At 42.5% G+C, this 27,377-nt stretch overlaps 1 protein-coding gene across 3 annotated transcripts in view; it reads left to right on the top strand.

The window, feature by feature from the left end:
• Positions 1-27,377, top strand: part of ANGPT1 (angiopoietin 1) — a 1,129,183-nt gene that overhangs the window by 767,829 nt on the left and 333,977 nt on the right. For all 3 annotated transcript variants that reach the window (XM_069621500.1, XM_069621501.1, XM_069621502.1), the window contains exon 6: positions 10,022-10,123. In XM_069621500.1, the coding sequence (XP_069477601.1) occupies positions 10,022-10,123 (102 nt within the window). The remainder of the gene's footprint in view (positions 1-10,021; positions 10,124-27,377) is intronic.

The raw sequence follows: 27,377 nt of genomic DNA, 5'->3' as shown, positions 1-27,377 counted from the left end.
TGCATGGGTGCAGTGGATGGCTACCAGTACACTGAGAAAGTGTGCAAATGCATAGAATTCCCAGGGCACTCTCTGCCTTGCCTCTAGTGTGTTTGGCATGTGAATGTGATTATGCAGATGTGCTAGGATGCAGCACAAGTCCTGGTGGAGGCACCTTGTTTGTGTGAGGTGCAATATACACCCACAATGGATGTGGTGAGAAACTGATTTTACCAGAGGTGACACAGCCTATGAGCACATGGTGGGTGTACCAGGTAATTCTCCAACTCCCTGACCAGGTCAAGGATGGCACGGGGAGGGAAGTGGTCTCTTCCATGCACCTCCTTGTCTGGCATACCAAATATTGTTGTTTGTGGATGGAATATTCTGGCTCTCCTCCTCATACATGGTGGGTGTACGAGGTAATTCTCAAACTCCCTGACCAGATCAAGGAAAGCACGGGGAGGGAAGTGGTATCTTCCATGCACCTCCATGTCTGGCATCCCAAATATTGTTGTTTGTGGATGGAATATTATATTATATAGGCTCTCTTCCTCGTACTGCTTCCCCTCCTTCCATGTAATGATATTAGTGCTAGAAATGCAGGATCTGGCATTGTGGCAATCGTGTGTTCATTGGGGTTGCATTGCACTTTTATGCATGAGCTGTCATTGCGCTTTGTGCTTTGCGACAGGTAACATGTGGTGGTAAGATCGCAGGATGATCTTTCTCCTTTGCCATCAAGGCGATTGTGCAATAGCTTATGTGAATAGGGTTTCTTAGTGATTGATATGGCTTGTTTGTTGTTTACACCATGTCGCCTTCCCCACAGTCATATTCTTCCCCATTTCCCTCATTTAATAAGGATTTTGCATTTTCCAACCTCTTTTTATACTTTGTGCTGTCCCTTCCTGTGCCTGACAGTCAAAGCCCTTGCTCAAAGTGCTAAGTGGGAAAGGCCAGTGCAAAGTCCGATCCATGAATTGGAAATGTTTTTTTTAGTGTGGCGCAAAGTGTACTTTTCCGACACAAAGTCACTGTACACCGCACTAAACATTTTGTAAATTAGGCCAATAGGCCTGTAGCATAATTGCAACTGATATTAATTATTATATAACCTTTGCAAACCTCCAAATGGTACCTATTACCTATGTTACATAGTTGTTTGGAACTAACATTTGCATTTACAACTATGCGCATCCGTCTGTTTATTGGTACATATTGTAAATATAAAGGTTCATGATTGGCAATACCTGTTAGATGAAATGAAGCCAATTCTGAAAACTAAACATGCCAGTTTTCTCCGTCCATTTGCAATGTAATCCAGGCAGGGTCAGAAGTGACATTTATATGCATTGTAAACATTGTACAGTAGCAGTATGACTTGCCATTGTATGGCATCCATTTCTATATTGAAAAAGAAGGCTGAAATGTTACAAAAAATATATTGATAACTCGTTGTGCAGTCTGGCTCTCTCTAGCCCTCTACATTTCTCTCTCTCTTGCTTTTCATTCACAAATCTCTCTCTCTCAATCACTCTCTATTTATTGTGCTCTCTCTCTCTTCATCTTTCTCTCTTTATGCACTATGTTCTTTCTCTTCCTCTTTCTTTCTTTCTTTCTTTCTTTCTTTCTTTCTTTCTTTCTTTCTTTCTTTCTTTCTTTCTTTCTTTCTTTCTTTCTCTTTCTTTCTCTATTTCTCTCTCACACAAGAGTTGCAGTGTTAGGTGTGTGCTTGATAGAAGAACACCAACTGATGCTGACAACAGCACACCAACCAAAAAACACAGTTATCTTGAAGGAGGTGGTCAAATGATATCAGCAGTGACAAACACATTTCCCCCAGATAATGACTGTCTTGTCATGTTGAGGAATAGACTGTAATGAGGAGTATCCTGTTGAGTTGGAATCATTGCTTAGCTGCTGACAGAAGAAATAAATCATTGGTTATAATCTGAGCATGACTCATTGGATTGGAATTTTGTTAGACAAAATGGTGTATGAAAATCCATAAAAACAGAAGATATTTAATAGTACTTACATTGCAACCTGTCTCTTTTTAAAACAATAGAATGTTAATTTCTTCCCTTCGAGTACATATTCTAGACAAAATACAAATGTTACCCATGTCCTACTCAACAAAGCACACCACAGCCCAGGAAAGTCCCAAATTATCCAGACTCTGAGTCAGCCAAACCAGACTCAAAGATGAAGTAGACAAAGTGCAAGGCAAAACCAGCTTTATTATCATTTAAATAAAGCAGGGACAGCATACAAGCATTAACATATCGCGGCTCTGAGACGATCATAGGAAACAATTGGTTAAATACTGCAAACTCATCATTAGAAATATCATAACCTAATCTTAGTGGCACATATTCATGGGGAATTGGGATTGGTTAGTGGTGGTGGCTACATGTAGACTCTATAAGTACAAAACATGTAATTGTTTTAAAACAATCTGATGGCTCTGCCTGGCGCCAACCCTAAATTGTTCAAGGTAAAAAAACATCATGCCTACAATAGGAGATTTGTTGGCATACTACTTCATGGGCAGCCTAACATCGGGGTTTCTAATTGGTTGGCTTCTTGGTAACCAACCTTGGCCACTGTACAGGCCATCAAGAATAAGCCAGACAAGGGGTAAGGGGAGAGAGGCCCACTGACTGTTCATTGTTCATTAAAAACGTTACCATTCCTTAACCCTAGGCCATGAGCCAAGGTAATCTCTTTGTACTCGGCCTTATGCAGTGTCTCCTGTCTGGCTGTACATGTAGGGAATATGGCAGGTGCTCTATATGTGTTAACTTCTAATGAATAGACAGTGGACCTGATTCACAGAATGTTTTCCTATCGGGTTGTGCCATTATAAAACACTTCTGTGAATCAGGCCCAGTGTCTCCCAATTATGGACCATATGCTCAGAGACTGTGTATGAAAAATAATGAATTCCCATGTATTGGGAATTAAGCTAATATGATTGTGTGTGCTGTGGTTTTTGTTGAATATAGGGACACTCCTCAGTTATTCATCATAGAGATTTTTGGGTTAACCTGTCCTTGCACCTGGCTGATAATAAACTGCTGGTTTGCACAGATCCTTTGAAAGTTACTGGTAACATCAAATGAACACATGAAAACATGCCATGGGAGATCACCAAATCCTCCGGGAAAGTAATTAACTGATAAAACATGATATACTTGGTGATTCATAGTTGTCACATCAGAAACAACTATGTAGACATCTATTGGATTGTAGAGGATTACGTCTCTGGCATCATATAGCCAGTAGATGTTTCTCTCTGCTATAAAAATTGCTGTCACTTTGAAGTGATTTATACAAGTCACTGCTGTGTCGTGTTAGGGTACAATATCAGCTGTCTGAGAGGTAATACAAACTTTGTAAACGTCTTTACAATGTGTGTTTTTTGTAGGCATATATAAGCAATACAACGTCCCAGCTGGCAGGCATGGGTGAAAATATGTGCACACACTGTTCACCAATAGTCTGCAAATTATGTTCTATTCTCATCTCTTCTAGAATGGGGATATGTTTAAAAAAATGGTTGCAGGCTTGGTTTACCTTGTACTGAAGTACCGGCATTGTTGCCAGAAATTAATTTCTCACTCATAGATGATGCATTGAAATAACATATCAAATAAAGTAATAAAAGGTAAGCTGAATGAATCTAATAACATTCAGTGAGATTGAAGGGACTCTGTAGTAATACAAAAGTAATCCAAAATAATACGACATATTGTTAAATAAATAAAAAGTAATGTCAAATAATCCAAAGTAATGTGAATTCCAAAGGTTATCGGAATTGACATGGCATTTGGGTTACAAGAGTGTCAAGAACAAACCTACATGTTAGCAACAATATCTCTTTAAAAAAGTACAGATGGTTTCCACTATCTATATTTTCTGATAAATAGGTTTTAGTACATATCCTGAACAACTTTTATTACACATCTCGTGGTGACATTTGTTCCTTCTCATTCCCTGCACCATCTCCCCCTCCCTGTCTGGACACATGTAGACAGTGCCCTGTGAGAGCCACACATGACCTCCATTCTCACACCTCTTTTCCTCATACCTCACCAACTCATTCCTTCACTTGTTGTTTGATAAGGCATCAGCCTGCTACTGCAGGGGTTTCAAACTGTGATTCCATGATTTCTCATCATTGATTATCCTGTGTAAAGAGAACATCAACCCAAAATGCAAATGATAAAAATAATCAAAAAAATAAATAATCACTGCACCTCTTTGCAAGGGAACACCTTGTTTATCACATGCAAAAAGGTCTTAGACGGTCCCATAGAACCAAACTGGCATGGAGCTCCCCACGCCCCAAGAAGTTACAGGTTACATAGAGGAAAACCGCAAATCTGCAAACTTAGGTTACAATGTCATCCCACCTCCTTCATTGTCTACCACCTATAGAGCATGCTAATACCCCTCCATCGTCCCTGTTCCGATTGGCCACACCATATCTAAACAAAGGCCCCTAGATGTGTGCGCCACTAGATGGGTATTATTGAACTCAGGTACGGGATTGATTAATGAAAATATTGACACATTAATAAATTGTGACTGTCACAAGCCACCCCTCCGATCCAGACATGATCAAAGTAAACTGGTGAGGCCAACTCTGATTTGGTAAGACAATAGGCCTTCTCATTATGCAAGAAACCACCACACAAACAAGCTTCAGCCCGATCTTGTACTGAATGTATTGGCATCCCCTCTTCTCCTCCTATCCAAAGTCATGAAACGTTCCAGACACGGCTCCCCCTTATCTCCTTCAAACTCCCAGTGCCCAGTAATGATGTGACTGGGCCAGCACTTTTGAGTCTGCACTTCAGAGATTTCTTCGCTTTGGTTGTGCATTTATCTGATTGTAAGTCAAATGGGATAACCGCTCTTTGGGTGGGGGCAGTAATGCATTATTCTTTGCCTGTCGTTTTGGCATCACAAAACCTCATGCCCTATTCTCATGATTGTGTCCTTCAAAGGGCACATTCCTTCAAGCTCTCCCTACAGCTAACGTTCCATTCCCAACACATTCAGGCCATGCAGCTGGATGCAATTAGCGTATATCTCTGCACCATGGGTGCCTCTGACCTCGGCTTCTCTCCAGCTGGACGGATAAGTGAATCAATCATCTTGGGACTGAGCTAAATGGAGAGACAGCTCCACATCAAGGTCTGTGTTCCATTCTATTCATTGTGTACTAACATCCAATATGTGGCACTACTGCATAGTAACACACTGACCTCACTCCTACCACAATATCTTTTTGACTCCATCTTAAACCTGCTTCAGCTCTTTCCGCGCACCTCAATAAACAACATAACTTCATTAGCAACTACAAACACATGGCCTATAAACTGCTCTATCTATACCCTCAACAACATTAAAACATGTGCTGCTCTGTCTATGTTGCTATATGTAGGTATCTAATATGTACAAAAGTTTCCCTCCTGGTTCATGTCATTCCCAAAGACACATCTGTGTCATTCCCATACCCCCCTTTTATATGCCCCAGCCATATAAATTATCCACCAAGAAACATTATGGATTCTCCAAAAAGAAAACAATGCATGCTATATAAGAGATACATTTCACAACACTTGTGTTCTTGAGCCTGCAGAGGGGTAGAAAAAACAGAAAAACATAGAAAATTCCAAACTTTTGATCACATTGTAGGCATATATCAGGTGTAATATCACACGAGCATCTGCTGCCACATACATTTTCACTTTATTCAGTAACTGCTTAATTCTCATGAGAAGACTGAGTGTTAATGGGTGCTTTTCAAACATCAGATAAGTGGACCCAGTTCTACAACTCCTTGACAAGAACAGCAAATGGGGTGGCAAAGACCACTGTGAATGGTCATTCTAGCACTGGATGAAGTTCCTCACAAACACTTGGTCCCCAGGATAGAGTTGAGTTGGTGGCAAGTTCGCTGGATCTGCCGACGACATCTCAGCTACATCTTCTCTTCTAGGAACAATCTGGTGAGCCAAAATCTTTATACTTTTTGTTAGCTCCCTCAAACACCCCAAGAACTCCTCCCCCAAACACTCCTGCTGCCCTGTGAGCATCTGATGCTATGCGTGTAGGTATGAGAGGTATATGCATTCTTATCCCTGCCACTATCTTGTACTGGGACAAGTGGTGGTATTTGCTTGACTGCATTCTCAGACTAAACAGAGTCAGAGGAAGACAGTGCAACCAATTCCCCCCTAAAGTAGTACATGTCTTGGATAGCTTAACTTTCAACAATCCATTTAATTTTTCAATTATCTGTTGGCCTGGCGGTGGTATATTGATCATAATAAAGATGCAATCTCTTTGAACAACTCATTAAAAAAGTGAATTCCATTATCGACTTTAGGACCTTACATATCCCCCATCTAGGAAAACCTTGCATACCAGAACTGTAGGTGCTGATTTGGCATCTGGTTGTGTGCACGTGCTAGCCTCAATCCAAAAGGTAAATGGACAGACCAGAACAATAAGGTAACAACAATTACTACACCTGTTAAGCATGTCCATATACTCAACATGGAGTTCCAGGAAAGGTCGAGTTGGACGGGTCAATGTACCACACAATGTCCTACAAATGTGGCCAGTGCTATAAAGATGACATGTAGTGTAATTTGCCACAAATTCATTGATATACTCTTGCAGATTTGGGACTAACCAGTTCTCCTGAATATGAATATGTGCTGTTTCGTAGCATGCGCTGGGTAATACAGTTGCTCAAGATTAACCATGACCAATTCCTGTGGCATTACTACTTTACCAGTAACATTTTGTCTCCATATCATATTGGTTGGTGACAGTGAGCACCCCCTTTTAACCCACTGCTCTTTCTTTTCCTGGGATGCCTCGCATTCTAGCTCAATTATCTTTGTAAGCAGTACTACATTGTATGGGATTGCTAGCTTCAATTGTTGATTAGCCACCTCAGGGTATGCAGTGATGCCTGTGTTACTCAGATATGCCGCTTCTTTGGAGGCCTTCTCTGCTGCATCATTGCCAAGTGAGACAGGGTCTGTATTTTGGTTGTGGGTGGCATATTTAGGCACTGCCACTAGTGTCAGACAGGACAAGGCATACATGAATCTCTCCAACAATGCTGTATGCTGCACAAGTGTGCCATCCGCTCTCCTAAATCCTCTCCTTTTCCATCTAGACACCCGAGAATGTACAGTGGGGGTCATATACGCAGAGTCAGAATATATGGTCACTAAAAGCATCCTTGGGATGCTTCTAATGTTTCGATTAATACAATCAGTTCTGCTGCCTGGGCAAAAAGTGTGTTGTTAATCTCTTTTGCACTACAACCTCATATTTGTCTTCCACAAGGCCCAGCACTGCTGTACCTGTGTGTCTCTGGCCAGTCTTCTGATCAAATGTCAATGACCATCAAACTCCCTTGCCCGTATTAAATAGTCTTCAGGTCCTTCACATAGAACACAGCCATGCACTTGCTCACCTTGCTGGACATGTATTGCAGAAACGTGGTGGGGCTCACTATGTGGCATCTCACGATGTGAATGGACAGTCTTGACAGAATTACTTCACATGCAGAGGCTCTTTGTGTGGTCAGAGTGGATTTGGATCATTCAACAATTACAAATACTGTGTGCTTTACATATAATCTCACTGAGTAACCCATTGTGATTGTTGAGGATTTTTCAACTGCAAAGTCTGCAGCGGCTAGTGCCTGTAAACAAGGACATTTACCCTGTATCACTGAATCTAATATGCCATTATAATATGTTAAGAGTTTGTGTCCCATGGATGTTTGTTGAGGTAACACTGCAGCCATGACCTGGCCATAAGAATGGGAAAACAGGTAAAATTATTTTTTGTAATCAGGGGTCGCTAATACTGGTGCATTACTTATGGCATGTATGAGTTCCTGGAAACATGCAGTAATTTCTCCTGACCATGTGGGTGTTCTTTTCATTTATGTGATTCCTTAAGTCTCTGCAGGAGAGGCTTTGTGTAACTAGAATAGTCAAAAATCCATGCCCTTCACTAGTCACACAACCCCAAAAACTGTTGTATTTCCATCACTGTAATTGGCTGTGGTGTGTTCTGTACTGAAGCTGCTCTTTCTGGGGTTACTCATTTTCCTGCAGATGATTTTATCTGTCCCATAAACACCTTATCTTTCGGACAATATTGCATTTTTCCCTATCCACTTTGTATCCTTTGTCTGCAAGCAGTGTTAGAAGTGTTGCTGAATTAGCTCTACATAGGTCTTCTGTTGTTCTGCACACTAGGAAATCATCTGCATACTGGATGATAGTATGCTGTAAGTGTATATTACACAAATCCATGTACAGTACTCTATTAAAAAGACCGGGTGACCCACAGTATCCCTGAGGAATTCTGGTGTGTTGGTACCTTTGCCCATGATAGACAAATACAGTGAGATATTAAAAATCTGAGTGTAATGAAGTGGAGAAAATTTTATTTTTCAAATCAATGACAGTGAAATGTGTGGCCTCAGTATGTTTATTGCAAATTATTGTGATGGGATTTGGTCCTAACAGATACTCAGATTCTACAATATTATTCAATGGACTAAAGTCCTGTATCATTCTCCAGCTTGACCCTTTCAGTGTTTTTTTTTTATTTTGTATACAGGATATATTAAAGTGTTACATGGGGACTGTGAAGTTACTATGATGCCCTGCTTCCATAATACCACAATTGTGTCATGCATTCCCCCATCTGCTTCTCTCGACATTGCATACTGATGCACTCTAGGTAAAACTGCTCACTGCTTCAACTAATGTCATACTGCTCCTATACTCTTCAAGAGCCCTACATAAAGGGGGTTATCAGTATAACCTGTGTCTACCAGCATGGGATAACACCCCAGGTGCAGGAGTGACACAGGGTGCTGGTATTATGATTACTTCCCCGTTTAGGTTCCTCAGGGACATCTTCGAAATCCTCTACAATTACCCAAAGCTCAATAATGCACTTAATATTCTTCAACTTCTTCCACTTATATTTCATTGAGAAATAAGTATACGTGTGTCCCAGAACATTGTTATTATTTGTTCCTTCTTCAGGCCAGAGTTATACCCGGTCACTTGTTGGCTCCAATTTAAAGGACCAGGCCTCATGGTATGATATCGCTGCTCTTTGGATCTTGTCCTTTCTTGGGCATCATATGGTCACAGTGGCAGTGGCCAATTCAAGCTCAGAACCCACAATTCAATCTTAAACCCTAAGCTGATTGATATGTGAACTAAAACTATAATCAAGACCAGATACCTTGAGAAAGAGGACTCATTTCTAGTTATTAAAACACAAACTTATGTATCCCTTACACTCTATTGGAACAAAACGCCATGGTTTGGATAAGAGAAATATTTGGATATGTTGAATCCTAAACTTCAGCAATGTTTTTTTATGAAGTTCAGCTGTGGCACTCTTCCGTTGGCAGTATAGCTCCCCTGTTGGGATAGCAACATATCTGATAATTGTTCTTATTGTTTTGATGTAAGAGAAAGCGAAACTCACTTTTTCCTAATCTGTCCTCTCACTTTGGAACTAAGGAAGCAATAATTGAAGCATTTATTTGTTTCTAAACGTATAAGATCATTTACCGATGCAATGCTCTTTTGTGTTCAAACTGAGGATCTGATAATGACCTCTTTCAGAGCTAAGTATCTCTTTAGAGCTTGGTTGAGGTAATCAACATTTTTGGACATATCAACATGAAGGCATTGATTGATGTGAATATTTTGTTTTAATGGGATGTTTTGTATCATGCATTATTTTAAGGTTGGTTAACTTACTGTTCCAATTTTCGTATTTATGGTAAGGTATTTATGCTCTGGAATTTATTTGTATCTATGATGTAATGTCAATATAATAAATACATAAACGAACAAAGTTCTCAAATCAAGACAGGCGGCTTATCACAATACATACATTGTACAATGCTTGATAATCTCATGATGACCTCATTTAAAACATGTTATGTCTTATTACCCAGGTGTATTGCAATATGGAGACTGCAGGAGGAGGTTGGACAGTCATTCAGCATAGAGAAGATGGAAGTGTGGATTTTCAAAGAGGCTGGAAAGAGTACAAAATGGTAATCAAGAACATAATGTTTCTAATTGCTACTGTTAAATATGCTGAAAGTATTAATTTACGTTTTAATGGCAAGCTTTACATTACAACATAAAAGTTATGCTTACATTACAGTGGTTGGTGGTCTTTTTGTAAGGTAAAAGGTACAATGAGCTAAAACGTGGCTGTAGACTGTCCAAGTGGGAACCTACCCATAGAACAAGCTGTTTGGCTGTGTTTGTTCTCGATAGAGGGGCTCTTAGACCTGTGTTGAGGTGTTTTTGTAAGACCTTCACTTTTCACATTGTCTTGATTTATTAGCTCTTGGATGGACTATCTTGCTGCAATATGTATATATATATATATATATATATATATTCAATTAAAAAACTTTGTTAAAAGGGACGTTATGGTTAAGTTGCGCTACTAAAACCCTATCAAATTCAGTAAAAAAACTTTGTTAAAGGGACGTTATGGTTCAAAGTAAAACCGAAAAACCCCTGAAATTCGGCAGTTATGGGAAAATAAGCAACCATAACTCGCGCCTCCGTGCACTGCTAACACTAACACCCAGGACATCAAAGATTAAAGGTTACTTGTACCGCGTACTATCACCACCAGAGTGGTCCGCTGGCGCTCTGGCGGATCTGAAAAAAGGACGGTGTGGACCAGGGAGGCTGTGGGAGTGGTTAGTAGGGTGCAGTGGCAATAGAAAAGGAGATATGATGTTCTGTTTGCAGCTTTAGTTCGGTTTGCACCATTCACTGAGCATAGGTGTGATTTTCGAGTCTGAGCAATTCCTGTGTGCTGTTGTGCATGGTTATGTGTTGTTTGTATGTTGTTGCAGTGTGGTTAAGTACGTGTGGTTTGCTGACTGGAGTTGTGGTCGTCTGAGTTCCTGTAGGAGAAGAGTTTGCGGAAAAATTAGGTTTAAGTATTGGGTTAGCAGGGTTTTTTTTCTTACCTCTTTGCTTTGGTTTCTGTGGTCGGCATCTATGACCGTCCTATGTGCTTTGATATTATTTGGCATCCTAGTCGGCAGGTATGTTGTGGTGTTGTATTTATCTAATGTAGAAATCTAGCAGTATGTGGACATGGGTCGTGGAGGTTTGTTCCCCCCTGCCATAGGGTTAGAGATGGTTAGGTTAGGAAGGTTTTGAGTCTCTCCCTTGACTTCTAGTGGGGAGTCCCTGCCTACTGTGATATTCCTCTGTAAACTTGGCGGTGTGTATGCATGAGAGGTCCAAAATGTCCTCCCTGAGACCATCAGTTGGGATGGTTAGCCAATGGATTGCAGGTCACTCCATGAGCTTCCTGTTTCTGACAGGATGTATGATTCCTACTCATTCCCACCTGATTCTGCGGTGAAGAGCCAAGTTTTTAGTCATTTCTGAATTCCATATGATCCCTTTTATTGGCTGTGTTTTTTGGTAGGGAATTCCATGTTTTAGGAGCCAGGTGTTAGATGTACTAATTACAATTTGAATTCAAACTAAAGTGCATTTGTGCATACCCTGCTAAGCTTCCGTGATCTGCCATGAGCAGAGGGAACCTTGCAAAAGACTTTTGTCAACATGGTAGCTAACATCCTAAGAGACTTGCATTTAAATGGGCTGAGAGCCGATATAGATGGATGGTTGGACATTCCCCAATTTAAATAGGCTCCTCTATTTCGGTTTCAGGGGGATACAGACCCTGTTTTCTTCTCAACAGTCAGGCTAGATGTATACATTTAGAGACTCTGAAGACAGTCAATGTATCTGCAGTCAATTTGCAAAGGAGTGAGTTCACTGAAAGATGTATTCTTCCATGCCTTTAATATAATAGGTTTTAGGAATAGGGCCCTCAAAGGTTTACAAAGAAGGCACAGAAATAAAAAGTGTTTGATTGTTTCCTTATTTCCCAAAAATACTTGGAATACATCTGAATCAGTCAAATGCCATGTGTACAACAATATTGCTAGTGGTACATTTCAATGGATTTCCAACTCAAACATACCTTTAAAAGAGATGTATGTTTGGGTTGGAAATTCAATGGGTTGAGGGAAGGGTTCATTTTTGAAAATGGGGTTGGGGGGGTTGGAGGGGAGGACCCCTGGGAGTTGAGGGGTGTTTGGGGTGATACCTCCCAATAAACAATACATACCACAAGTTACAGGGAGCTGTCCAGTGCTGAAATATAATAAAGATTTCAGCACTGGAAAAGGGTTACATTTTTTAAATGGGGTTTGTGGGGTTAGCAGGTAGTACCCCTGGGATTGAGAGGGGTTTGCGGGGACCCCTCCAATAAACAATAAATACCACAAGTTACAGGGAGCTGTGCAGTGTTAAAATGATACATTTCAGCACTGGACAGCTCCCTGTAACGTTATAACGTTAAGCATGTTTCATCAAATGTCCATGCACAAAGTGTAAAGAGTTTATATAACGAAACCCTATTTGATGAAAGGGTTTTGATGCATAAACACTTTGCACTTTATGTATGGCAATTCGTTGGAACATTTTTTGTTGGATAACTTTTGATGCATTTTATGTTCGATGGTAAATCTTCGGTGGAAAGACTAGTAACCTACCATTCTCATGCTGCCACCAATCAAAAGGAGATCTGTTCATGGAGCCAAGTGGCAAATGTATGTGATTGCACCAGGGGAGATACTTTCCTCTGCTTTGAGATAAGAGGTCCCTTGTAGCCTCTCTAACCTTCTCCAAGTGGAGTGTGGACCCCAAACTGACCTGGTTCAATATTGGGTGAATGGCTAACACATTTACTATAGGCTTTTGGTCATGGTCTTTGTGTAACACCATGTTAGACGTGCTTTGTGGTTGATTTGTGATTCTTTTTACAAACCTATTCTTCACTACCTGGAGTCTAGGGGTGTTGGTGTGTCCCCAGGTTTAGGCCCCATATACTTCCTTTGCTGTTGCCTGGCATTGTACACTTTCAGCGCTCGTGAAAGGGCCCCATTCCAGTGATTGTGGGCAAACCTAAGGACAGCGTTACTGGCTCTCTATAGGATAGCCAGAGATGTTTCCAGTTGAGCCAACCAACTGCATTGCTGGTAAAACTGATGCCTAGGTAATTGAATCTATCAACTTGCTCAAGCCGGTGGCCCTCGATTCTTATGTGCAATCTAGCTCTAATTTTTTTTCGGTAGGGTGAACTAACATCAGTTTGGTTTTATCAATATTAATCTTTAATGATTAGGCTACTCTGTATATACACTATTCATGAAATGCTGTGACTTGCTTTTCTAAAGCTACGGGATTAGGGTTACCAAAATCACATTGCCAGTAAACATTGAGAGAGGGATTCTATATGGGCCCAATCTTGGAGCATCGCACTGCGCATTTACCATTGTGATTATCTGTTTATTAATGTAGATGGAGAGCAATGTAGGGGTCAGCACACAGCCTTGTCTCACCCCTTGTCCACGGTTTATGGGGCTGTGCTTTCTCTGGAAAAGTTCAATCTCACTTTAAAACTATTGTTGGTGTAAAGAGTTGTAATTGCTTGCAGCAATGGTTTAGGGATGTTCATCTTGTTTAGCGCTTTCCATCATGTGTTCCTCGGGACCCAGTCAGTGAAATCCTTCTGTTAAGTAAATAGAAGCAGTATATAGATTCACTTTCCTCAGAGCCACACATCTCTGGTGGAGCACGAATAATCTAAATAATTGGTTGATATTGCTCAGGGCCAGCTAATCACAGATTTCCCCTGAGCCCATTCTGCCGGTAGGAACTGTAGGACACATACATAGTTCTTACCTTCTGTAGCCACTAGGGATATAGGCCATTAATTCCCTGGGTTATCCTGCCCTCCTTTTTTTGTATATGAGGACAATGTTTGCCTGTGTTCAAGTTCTTGGGACCTCAGTCCTGTCAGCAACAGCGTTGAATTGAATGAGGAAGACCGGGGCCCACACATCTATTTCCTTTTTAATACATTGACAGGTACTATGTCTGGTCCTGGCAACTTCCCACACTTCTGAAGCTCAATTGACTCTTTCACTTATATTAAGGTGAATTGTAAGGGCTCCTATTTCATTGGATTTATTACTGATACCTGTTCCAGTGCCTCTCATGTCTCATCATGTGTGGGAGCCATATAGAAGAGAAACAATCAATATCACTTTAATCACAAGCAACAGATTACACGGTCTATTGCAGGTTGAATCACTTGTATTGCATTGTATGTCAAATCTAGACAACAGGTTCCAATGTCTAGTATATGTGTAATCACATATATTATAATAAACCTTCAAATTACATTTTTGGATACATTTGTATATGAGACTGTAAACATGTCCTCTCGTTTTGAAGGCAGTAGAATCTCAAGGACATAATTAATCACCACATCTTCTGGTTTTTTGAATGCCTTTATTCTTACTGTCTGTAGCATATAGAACATCAAGAACAGAGAAAATAAATGGATGAGTGTTTTCCATCATCTATATGATCTTATGGTTGTGCATGCTCCAGGAACTCTGCACGCTGAAGTCCATGGAGTACCCCAACTGCCACATCCTGCTAGCACACATACAAGTACCATTTAACAGAACTAACAACTTATCCATATCATTAAGGACTTCCTCAAGGAATCACATATTATGTTACACCAATGACCATAACCCACTCCATGAACACCATTTTTGTCAGAGACTTCAAACTTCCTGCAGCATAAGCCATTAATAATAGCAGATAATCCCTTTTTGAAAAGCAGGTCACCATGAACATAAAGCAAGTCATCACTGAACCCACCCTCATCAAAGGCAACAGCCTCAACCTGGTATGCTCTGCTTCAACAAACATCAACTGCCTACCTCCCATGCCCCTGGACAGTCTACACTTCAAATACTATCTACCCTTCCCACATTCAGCCCAGCTACGGCAGCCTACCAAAAGCAACCAATAGATGACAAATCTCCTTCAAGAAGGTCCCATTGAATGCATTGGGAAGTAGCCTCCTCACCTTCACATCCACCTCACTCTTGATCCTGCAGCAAAATTGAGTGGCCTGGTTAACACATTCAAACTCACCCCTAGAGAAACATTCAACAACCACCTGCCACTGAAGTCACCTCTCATCAGACTGAATTCATCTGCATTCTGGTTCTTCCAAAACATCTTTGACATCAGTTCTGCCTCTGTTGGCAAATAAAGACTGTGTGAAAATCACAACAACAAGAATGTATCAACACCCTATGAAGCCTCTATCAGCATTACTGAAGGTCACCTCCACAATGTAGGCCAGTTCCTACTCTACCATTGCCAAGCCATGCAGAAAAGCAGATTCCACGTTACAAAATAAACAATATCAGGTACCGATTTCATTGATCCATACCTACCTCAGACATCACATCCATCCACTCAAATCCCCAAGATTGACAAGTTCAGTACCATCACCATTTAAATCCTGACCAGCAGTTTTACAGCCCTCAACAATAATTCTTAAAATGGCAACATCCTTTCTGCTGACATTAAAATAAATATAACGAAACAATTCTACTACAGCTGCACTCCATCAATGGCTCCCTCGCAGAAATCATCTTCCCCAATGTATCAAGACTGGATAGACTTTTCTTCTGCTCAAGAATACCAAACTAAACCCACATGATCTTGCAAGCTACAGATCTATCTCACACCTATCCTTCATTAGAATGATTATCGATAAAATGATTGCCTTCAAACTACAGGAAAGTATTAAAAATTTAAACACATACATTGGTTTCTTATATCATGCTTCATGCCATACTCCAGCCTCTAAGCATAGGACCGGGACTGGATATTGCATCTGTGCTGCTCAGTGTAGTCGTGTTTCCAAGATGAGCCTGTTGCCCCTGTGCTATCCCTCCAGCTAACAAACACATTGTTTTAAAAGTATCTGCCAAGATGCAGCTTCTTGGCAACAACCATTGAAGCCATCAAAGGTGTTCTGCGTATCCTAGCCAGGTCAAGCAATTTCCTTATCATTCTTCCAGACTTCTCTGTCACATGTGTGATTATACACCACAAAAAAACCTTTTGATATCTTTTCTCCAGTTGTGAAATTATTGATTTGTGTATTGCTGTGTCACGTCCTACATTTAAAATGTCTACCAGGGCATACAGGTAGGTACTTGTATATCCATGTTGTGGCTAATAGGTTCACAGTCTCATCAATGTTCATCAATTTCTGCATGGATCCACTGGGAGGACACCTATTAAGGCACAACGTAAAGATAGACTATAGGTAGCCTGATCAATGTGCTGCTGACACACAGTTCTCCCTTAAGGTGAGCTACCATGATAGTCATTGACTGAAGGCTTGGTCATTGGACCACTACAGGCTTAATTGTCAAGTGCCCGCTTAAATGACGTCTGAATTAATCATCCTCAGTGGCTCCAAGGAGCGTTTCCAAGCAGATTGACATGAAATAACCTTGACTGATTAAGCCTTCACCCGCCAGCCCCTTATTTAGTCCCAGCAGAGAAGCACATAGATGTACTGCTAATTGTGCTCTTACATTAAAGCATCGCTGCTCGAAAGAGCACAGTTTGCTTGTTTCCAAGATATCCTCTGCCACGAGGCTGGCGGCAACGCATTGAAGAAATCGTGTTACTAGAAGGACCCACATGATGTTGTGTTCACCACTCCTCTACTGAAGGGGCACAATTAGCAGCACATTTATAGAGAACGAAAGACTCACAGTGCTGTAATCTAAATTCAGGCCACGTTAAAACGTGGGTAGATTTATAACTATGTAAAACAGAAGAAAAAATATACATCCTGTTTTGTGAAAAGAACCCGTGAGCTTGAACTAGATTACCTATTTTTCCATTGCCTGCTTTGACCTCTTGTTTCAGAATTCCCATTCTCCTCAAGCAAATGGGGAACCAATAGTGCATCGTCTTGTTTCTAGCCGCTTGTTTGGCACTTGCACATAGCTGAATTTCATAGTTTATTTAAAAGTACAATCTGAGTATATTTGGGAGGGGCCCCTGAATACCATGCATCATTTCTTTTTGAGACCTTGGGGCCATCAAAAACACATTTCTCTTGACATTGTACATGTATCCACTGCATGTATAGTACAGGAGGTGGTGAATCCGGCCTTGCAGGTAAACATTAACGCTCGAAGTTGCGCAAATACGCTTCATACGTTTTCCACAACTCATGTACGTTAGCAACTATACGCTAAATTGTAGGTGCAGAGTCATCACTGCAGCGGCAACATGTTTATTACCCTAAGGATGAGCTAAAAGAGAAGTCTCACACATAGCTGTTCTGACAACTTTACACACATGACACGAATAATATGAATATTGCTATGTCTTTCTACAAGCTGTCATCCCTGGAGTACATGAACATCCAGATATTTTTCATAATATTTATAAGAGTTTTTCCTTTAAAATACAAGCAATTTCGCGTTCATAAATATAGAGCTTCTCACATTTCATTATCAAAAGATACATATCTCCACACATAATTCAAAACATACCAAAGGTTAGCTATGTCTCCGGTTTATTCGTTTAAGCAAAGCGACTTTACAGTGATATTAATATTAAATCACATGTTCAGATACTCCCCAGAGGGTCTGGCATTATGCAATTTCCTTGAGTCCATTCTGATGAGCCAGAAACATTTATCTGGGCAAATGATAAAAAGAGCACCACATGACTCCTCTGGATCAATGACATTCTGTACCTCCAATGGCTGTTTTAAAAGGATAATATTTCATCGTAGTGTCGTAGGCCCAAAATATACCACACAAAGTTAAGATAGTTAACATTGTTTTCTGTACATAATATAAGTATTCGAGAATATTATTTGCAAATCACAGTATTACCTCAGTATCAACGTACTGGCAAAGAACAAAGAGATAGTAATCAATTAGAACTCACATTGGAAGTAAAGGGCAGAAACATGGGGCTGAATTTACAAAATATTTAGACCAGAGCAAAGTGACATGGGCCTCATTACAGGTCGGACGGTCCGGAATTAACAGTGACGGTAAACATGCCGCCACTGTTAGTTCCGGACCGCCCGATCCCGAGTCCTGCAGGCGGGAGGTGATCTTCCCGCCAGGTCTGACCTGGCTGGTTGAACACCTCCCGCCTGCAGGCAGACGTGGAAACACCAGCACCATCACGAGATGGTGCCAGTGTTTCCACTTCCCCATTCCCATTGAGTCCTGTGGGACTCAATGGGAATGGGGATTTACACCATTCCGCCTCCGGGATTCCCAGGACACCAGGTTCGTAATACCCTGGTATTTCCGGGAGTCACGGAGACGGAATGGTAATACGAGTCCGGCGGTAACCAGGCGGTTTTACCGCCGGACTCGTAATGAGGCCCAATGTCTCTATCAGACTTTGTGCTTGTCCTTCCTAGTGTGCGCTGTGCTGGTGTGCTTTGCATGACACCGAGCGCACCGTGTGGCAAGGGCCAGTGTAAACAACTAAATAGGGGGCGGAAGATGCAAAATTCCCATTCAATGTGGAAAATTAGGAAAAACATGGGTGTAGGGAGGGAGGCACCAACAAACACGCCCTATCAAGTGCTATTCACAGACGCTATTGCCCAATTGTCTGGAGTCCAAAGGAGAACACATATCTCGCGATCTTACCACCACTCGTTACACTTCGCAAAGCTCAAAGTGAAATGAAAGTTCATGTAAACGCTTGTTCAACCCCATTAAGCATAGGACTTCCACCATGCCGGACCCTGCGTTGCTAGCACTGTTCCTACTACATGGATGAAGGAGGAGGAGGATGACGATGTGCTTATAGTCTTCCATCCACAAACTATTTGGGATGCCAGATGAGGAGGTCTATGGAAGATACTGATTTGCTCCCCATGTCATCCTAGACCTTTCATGTGGGTTTAGGACATGTTTATTTGCTGTGGGACTGTGTGCATGCTTCAGGTGAGTGTTATGTTTGATTTCATGCCCTCATGGTCAACATACTTATGTGGACAATGGTAGAAGTCGGTATATTATATGTTTCTAGCTGCAAGTGTTTGGCATATTTGACATTCAAACCTGTTGTTTAGATACTGCCGTGCTTTGCAGTACAGGCATGTTGGTAATGTATGCACATGATCTGCATGGGTGTGTCGAACGTGTGTGCAGTGGTTGGTTGTAAATGCTTTCATGGGTGTTGAATCAAGTTGGGGGTTAGGGCCTAAAATGTTACAGAAATTGGGTCCTACAAATGACTGCTTTTTGGGGCAGTTAAAATCATCCCGCTTAAGAAAATTAAAAACGTTGGCGGTGACTCTGGACGAATACCTCTGCATGAAGTCTCATGTCTGTAGTGTTGTCTCATCCTGTTCTTACTATATCAAATTATTGGCTTATCTTAGACCTCTAGTTGGGATCCAAGATTGATTATTGCTCCAGTCTCTTAGTGGGAATTAGTAAATCTCTCTGTAAGAGACTGCAGCTTGTACAAAATTGAGTCGTTAGGGTGGTTGTGGGTCTTTCTCGTAGAGATCATGTCTCTGTAGCAAGGCAGACTCTTCACTGGCTCCCCGTGGAATCTAGAATTCGCTTCAGGTTGTTGGTTATTACACAGAAGTGTAGACAAGGAAAGATGACTCTATATCTCCAAGCTCTACTCTCTAATAAAAGTTATGGAAGAACTCTGAGGTCCAGCAATCAGGATCTCTTGGTGATCTCGAGGTGTAGGACTGAGAAGGCCTCAAAGAGAGCCTTCTACGCTAGCGCCCTTAAGGCCTGGAATGACCTACTGCTGGACCTGAGAGGCACTCAGTCTACAAATGCCTTTACAAAGAAGCTGAAGACCTGGCTTTTTGAGTAAGTACTAATTACTCGGTCTCTCTGCCCTACCTCTGAGTACTTTGCAGAGGTTTCTCAGATTGTAAGTTCTTCATTGTCATCTATCCTGCACCCTTAAGCATATCGCATCAAGACAGGACATGGGAACCTAGCTGTAACATTCATGCATCCTGTTTACTCAACCGATTTCACCAGAATCACCCAACCAAACCTGGAGGATCCAGGGATCCATCCTTGAGAGGGGCCTTGGGGGGGGGAATACTGTCATGACCACCAAGAAAGTAGACCTGCAAGTGCACAAGCTCCCATTATCCAGACTTAAACATCCCTCTTACTGGGGGATCTGTAGGGTAAAGGACACAAACACTGAAGCTAAATGGGCTCATGTGTGGCGCGCCTGGCACTTATCCTGCCACAAACACATGAAAGGCTTATCCTGCCACAAACACATGAAAGGCAGAGGACTTCCTGGTTACACTTAGATGGCCGCTCAGGGGGCCGTGGTCCACTCGGAGAAGGTGTACTAGGCACTGGGGGATGCTGGAAGTGGCTGCCTATATAAACCACGCCCAGGAACCTCCCGTGCTTTGCGTTGCTCTGCAAATTGCAGCGTGATGCTTACCAGCGCTTCTGATCAGGACCTGAAAAGCAAAAGCACAATGTTAGGAGACAAACTACTGGCAAGTAAGATACTTCAAGAAATACTCACCCAGACGGCGTGGGACGTTTCTGAAGAACCTCAGAGAACTCTGTCAGGTGCTCTGCATCTCATTCCTCACACAGCTCCTCGCGTCTCTATCCTCACAGCAACCCGAGCTTCTGCAAGGCCACCGTCAGTCGCCCTTCCTCGACTTGTGGGGAGGGAAAGAACAGAAGGCAAGTGAACAATTGATACGCGTACAGCAAACGTGCTATCGAGGGAAGGCAGTAACCACTGACCTATGCATGCAGCTAACATGTGTTTGGTCTACCTTCAGAACCCTTTGCATTGCTACGAGAGAGTCTTGCGACGCGCCCCACCTCTGCACTCCCATCAGAGCTTCAGCCCTTGTACACCCAACAAATGATCTTGGATCTCAAAAAGCACAGCAAACCGTGTAAACAAAAGCAGAGCAATGCCTAGAAGGATTCCAACACTCACGGCCTCGCAGGCACTTAATTCATAACGCACACAGCAAGCTGTGCAAAGAAACGCATGGCAATGCCTAGAAGGGCTTCCAACACTCACGGCCTCGCAGGCACTTAGTGCATAACGCACACAGCAAGCTGTGCAAACAAACGCACGGCAGCAACACTCACGGCCTCGCAGGCACTTAATTCATAACGCACACAGCAAGCTGTGCAAAGAAACGCATGGCAATGCCTAGAAGGGCTTCCAACACTCACGGCCTCGCAGGCACTTAGTGCATAACGCACACAGCAAGCTGTGCAAAGAAACACATGGCAATGCCAAGAAGGGCTTCCAACACTCACGGCCTCGCAGGCACTTAATGCATAACGCACACAGCAAGCTGTGCAAAGAAACGCATGGCAATGCCAAGAAGGGCTTCCAACACTCACGGCCTCGCAGGCACTTAATGCATAACGCACACAGCAAGCTGTGCAAAGAAACACATGGCAATGCCTAGAAGGATTCCAACACTCACGGCCTCGCAGGCACTTAATTCATAACGCACACAGCAAGCTGTGCAAAGAAACGCATGGCAATGCCTAGAAGGGCTTCCAACACTCACGGCCTCGCAGGCACTTAGTGCATAACGCACACAGCAAGCTGTGCAAAGAAACGCATGGCAATGCCAAGAAGGGCTTCCAACACTCACGGCCTCGCAGGCACTTAATGCATAACGCGCACAGCAAGCTGTGCAAAGAAACGCATGGCAATGCCAAGAAGGGCTTCCAACACTCACGGCCTCGCAGGCACTTAATGCATAACGCACACAGCAAGCTGTGCAAAGAAACGCATGGCAATGCCAAGAAGGGCTTCCAGGGACTTTCACCAATGCCCTCAGCAGTATCACGGGATTCCACAAACCAAGCAAGACTTTAACATAACAAAAGAACACTGTTCAAGGCCATAGGGATCATTTCAAGCCGCAGCAGGACTGGACTTGAGTGCCAGTGCAGTAACTGGCACAGCATCCTCCTCACGAAGCATAGCACCCCTGCAAAACAGCAGGACGGAGAGTTTGACATCAAGAATACTCAGGCATCACCTAGTAAACTGCCCCAACTGAGACGCCCAGCAGAGCCCAGTGTTCGGAGGCCCCAGACGCTCTCGCGGAAGTCAGGTTACCGTGATACTTCCTCCAACATATTTTCCAGCAAACCCAAACAGTACTCTTTCCCCAAAACAGTTGAACTGCTTATCTTGTGTGTAAATGCCCCTCCTCAAACAAGCTGGCCCACCAGACATTTATATAATGGCCAATTGCTTATAGAGTGGTCAAGCAGGTGGTGTGTAGCATCACACAGCCAATCCACCTGACACTGATTGCCCATCGCCTGCAACTATTTTACATCACCCCAAAAATTATACCATCCCCAAAAAAATTGAACTTCTTGCTTTGTGTGTCTGTGCACCCGTTGAAACAATCTGGCCCTGCACACATTCCTGCTTCCTATGCTCAAGCAGGTGGTGTGTTGCTTTACACTGTCTAATCCACCTACCACTAAGTACCCACCACCTCCAACAGCTTTTCTGACAATCCCAAAATGTTCTCTTCCACCTAAACAATTAAACTGCTTATTTTGTTTGTGAGTGTATTTATTCAAACAAGATGGCCCAGTACACATATCTTCTCACAATATTGAAGCCTGTACTGGTACAGCAGGAAATGAAGTTTCGCCCCCAAAAAAGGAAAGAGCCCATTTCACGTACAAAGGAGAGATGTACTGTGAATCAGTCCGTGAGGGTTCCAAATTGTGACTGTGCTCTTACAGGGGCAATGCTCACTTATGTCTTTTAAGACACATTAGCTGACTGCTATATCAAATAAAAAGACAAATGCATCAGTTTACTAGGGCACCCAAACCCTATAATGGCCTTTGAAATGTGGTGACATTACCCTGTCTCTTTGCTGTTCCATTATGTCAACTAAATGCTGCTTGAATCTATACCTACGCTTCTAAGTAACTATCAACACACAGGAGCTCATTTTCGAGTTTCCCATAAATTGCACAGAGTGGCCTTCTACGTTTTCACTTTTTATAGGCAAGTCCCCTCCACACAATTTTCAACATTTGCATTGAAAAATGCAAAAGTAAAGACCAAAAGGGTGGCCTACATGCTTGTCTGCTTGCACAGTTTATTCATAAATAAAATCTATTACATTAAATGATTACTATTTGCTACGGTAGAGGATTTTTATAGATATATATTCTTCGATTAATTAATAATTATGTATCTTATATTTAATTGCATATATTGTTTGCTTTTCCAGTTTTGTGTATAAACATTGGTATGAATTCCGTTTGAGGCTATGCACGAAAAGATGCCATTGCATCGCCCTGTCATATGTTTTCAAAATGGCGGCCATTCATCAAAGTGTGATAATTGCTTGCACTTTCCTACGTCCAAAGATGAAGGAAGCCTAATCGAGAAAGGAAATGGATCGCATAGCCAGTGGCTAAAATGTAGTTGTTTTGGATAAACGTGCCATAAATAAGAAAATGTGTCTGAACGGGGCAGGTCCATTGACCTTTGTCTATAATTCACTGACAGAAGAACGTTGTGGCATTTCCTGTGCTGCCCTGTGACTATGGCAGGCTGCTTCTCGGAAAATACGGCCGCCACGAAGCATTGATGTATTAGCGGCTTTCTCGCCGTGAATTGTCTGAGAGATGAACCTCTCGGATATGCTGGCGAGGTCTGGTTCTAATTTAGCATTGCGGTTAAAAGGCAACACTTCCTACAGACATCAGACAACATAAATTACGAAGAAAGAAGATAATTGTTTAATGAACCTGGAGTGGCAAGGATCCCGTAAAATAATGCTGAAGAGGTTGCCAAAGATAATACGAGGCGTCTTTGTAGTGCATAGTTCATGCAGCGAAAGTCGGTTTGGGAAATGTGAGGTCAGCATTATACTGACTTCTGGTATCATCACATGCTGAAACCCCCGCACCAACCTTAGCCTCAGTAACTGTGTTACCAACCGCCACACATTACTGAAATGTTCAAAGGAATTGGAGCAAGGGTATCTCGAGTTTACAGATGTATTAATTAGCAACAAAGAGAGCTGTGATTTACCACCACACCTGGAGTTTATTGATGAACATGGTATACAAATTCAACAATTTTGAGTAGCCATAGTTTTGAATTATGGGTGACCCCATTACAGTATTTTCATTGCAAGGGCCACACGTCAATATGAGAAAATAATTGAGCAGCCAATTTGGTACCATTTTGACTTGTGCTGTTATAGGGCGTAACACTTTCCCTGTGGTCCTTAAAACATCATTTAAAAAAAAAAGTTTTAAAAAAAGTGATGTTTTTGTTGTTTTCTGGCACGTGAACTAACGGCAATGGGACGTCGGGCGCTTGCAGAGGGGTTGAATAGGAGCCACAAAAGCATTCAACTTGCAATTGCTACTACATTGTCAGAAATATGCAAGAGCCTGAGCACAGTTACACTTCAAATGTGTATGTATTCAAGTACATGACAATCACCAAGGCATTGCAGACTGCACTTTTAAGAAAGCACTACAATTACTTGTGTTAACCATGTAGGACAGAAGCAGTAGAGGTTACTTGGACAACTACAATCAAAAAATAAAAAAATAGGAAAGCAATATCCATACTATTAAACGGTTGATTGTGAGTTTGGACACGATGAGTCAGGGGTTCTGTTTGTTTACAGAACAAAATTTCACCAACCATTATTTACTGCACTTTTTTTAACGGTTTTTCCCCTCCAAAAGCAGGGAGAACACAGCCACTCCCTCAACCCTCAAACGCCTCCTCATGAAATGTTGTCTCTCCCAAACCTACCACTATGTTTTTTTCTGGACAATGTGGTAAAAAAGTGCAGTGCAAAATGTGCAGTAAAAATATTGGATACAGACTAAGACTTATTATGTGGAGGAGTCCGAGAACATTGAAGAAGCCCAAAATGATCACTTGAGGTTGCCAAGGAGAGGAAGTATGACATATGCCTAAAGTATGAACATGGCAGTTCTATAACAGATTGTAGGAGAAACTAGAGGCAACTACGACTACAAAATAGCTGCCATTCAACAGCATCAGTAACCTTGGTGGGATTTCAGAGGATGAAAGAGAGGGCTGCAATGAATGGTCTAAGGTAGCTCGCACAAGGGTTTACAATGGGGTTCATTGGGGAGCGCAGTCACAAGAGTGCACTCAGTGTTATTAGCTAAGGGAGAAGGAGTGAGTGGTAAATGGAGAGGGGGTATTTTTTCTTACACGCAGATCATTTTGCAGTTGTCAGATACAACAGAGATGAAAGAGTTCAATTGCCATGCATGTAGGGAAAAGGGGGGGGGGGCTCATGCCCCCCTTCTCTTTAATGTATTCACCAATTCTTCATTTCAGACACTATGGTCATATGTTCACTTTTGCCAAACATATCAGTGCACTGAAACTTTAAATGTGGTTACGTGCTTATGAAGCCAAGGCCAAATTGGTTGCATTGTATGGGATGGACATGGCGGGCTGTGACAAATCAACTTCCGGGTGACCAGTGGTCCAGGGGTGAATATCGGTTTCTAAACCATCAATCAGCACCACACCTCTAGTACACCAGAAGGGATCCAAACAGATTGGAAACACAAGCAAATTATAAACCTCCTTGTCCAATTTTGGCAACGTGGACAGAACGGCAGGCTTATCTGTGCAAGGATTGTGGATCGTTGGTTAGTTGCAACACAGGGAAAATATAATTATAACCCAATGATAAAAGGGACTGTCCAGTCAATGTTGTATAAAATATCTACTTTATTATTATTCAACAGACAGTTCTAGTTCACTACAAAATACAACCCACCCTGTAAAGGAATGCAGAAGACAGACAGTTTCAAGAAGGAAAAGAGAGCCACTCTGTATACTGACAGGAGGGTAGTCGTTAAGTAATCAATCACAATAGTTCAAGGATACTTAGTTTCAGCACAAAGGGAGCAATGGGTAGTAAAATGTCACCAGGTGCCTTCCAGAAGTACCAGGGGGACAGAATCACAATTAATCTTGTGCTTGTAGAAGTTATTGGTGCTCCACAGGGTAGGGTCAGTGTCCTTCGCAGCTCTTGCGACAGTTTTCGAGATGGGAAACTGATGCGGGTATCAGGTGGCAGGCAGTGCAGTGAGCGAGGCTGGACAGACGGCTGCAGGCTGGCCTACGCGGCAGCTCGCGGTCAGGATTCGTTAGTCTTAGTGCTGGTTGGCGGCTCTGAAGCACTGGTCTAGGTGTCTCTGATGACGTTAGCGACTCCGGCATGGGCTTGTGTTGTCCTTTTAGGTAAATGGCCGAATGCTCAGGCAACGGCTTTGTCCTCGGTTTGGTTCAGAGACTCTCTGACACTTCCCACCTAAAAAGCTTGCTTGCAGAGACTAGCAGGACATGCTGTGTGCTGGATGGGTGCCGTTTCTGGAGCTGCTGCAGTGTCCTCTGGATTCAGTGTCCCCCTCTGTTCCCTGGGAGATGTTTAGGGGAGGGATCTTGCTTCCCTCTTTGGAAATCCTGGACTTTCTTCACTGGGGGAAGCTGTAAGGCAGACCATACCTTCAACAGGGGCCCACATGAGTTATTCTTGTTACTCCTTGCAAAGTCTTCAGATGATCTGCCCAAAAAGGGTCTTGACTCTCTTTTAAAGCCAAATGGACCACAGTGATTGGCCTACCTTTCATGAACCAAACCTGGGTCCCCACCGACAATCTCCTGTATGCATGAGGTCATAGCCAGAGTGCTTTGCAACAGAAAAGGTAAAGGGCTGAAACATGTGATACTAAGTTCCACCCATCTTCCTGTCTGTTGTGGATCAAAGGGTCTCTCTGGTTAATTGAGCTCTCTGTGGTTCCTGATTAAAGCAGCAGGTCTCCTTTGAAGCTATGGTGAGACCAAACATTTGGTCGCCGCCAAACCACATATACATACTTTCTGAATGGGATCCACCTGTGGGGGTGACTACTGTAAATACATAGTCCCAGACATGACAGGTCACTACCCTGGATAGTGAGAGGCATGAGCTGGATTCAGGTAGACACAGTGGATACCTACGGTTTTTGGGGTTTTCCTGTCTTTTGTTAGTCCAGCGACCAGGCCTCCTGTGGGCCTGCTGAATGAACTCTGATAAGTATGCGAAGCTGCCACCAGCAGCTAACAAAGGATAGGGCAGATCCATGGAGCCTTTGTTAATTTATTAGGCTGCCCATGGCTGGAGGAACGTTTTGTCTCCCCATCTGAGATGCCTTGATTTATTCTTGGCTGTCATATTCCAACTAAATATGACAGGGGGGATGGTGCCTGTAGGCTGTGTCTACCCAC

This window comes from Ambystoma mexicanum, chromosome 5q (assembly GCF_040938575.1).
Source record: "Ambystoma mexicanum isolate Mex_15411 chromosome 5q, UKY_AmexF1_1, whole genome shotgun sequence".
In the NCBI taxonomy this organism is placed as follows: domain Eukaryota; kingdom Metazoa; phylum Chordata; class Amphibia; order Caudata; family Ambystomatidae; genus Ambystoma; species Ambystoma mexicanum.
This window is presented reverse-complemented; position numbering and strand designations above follow the sequence as displayed.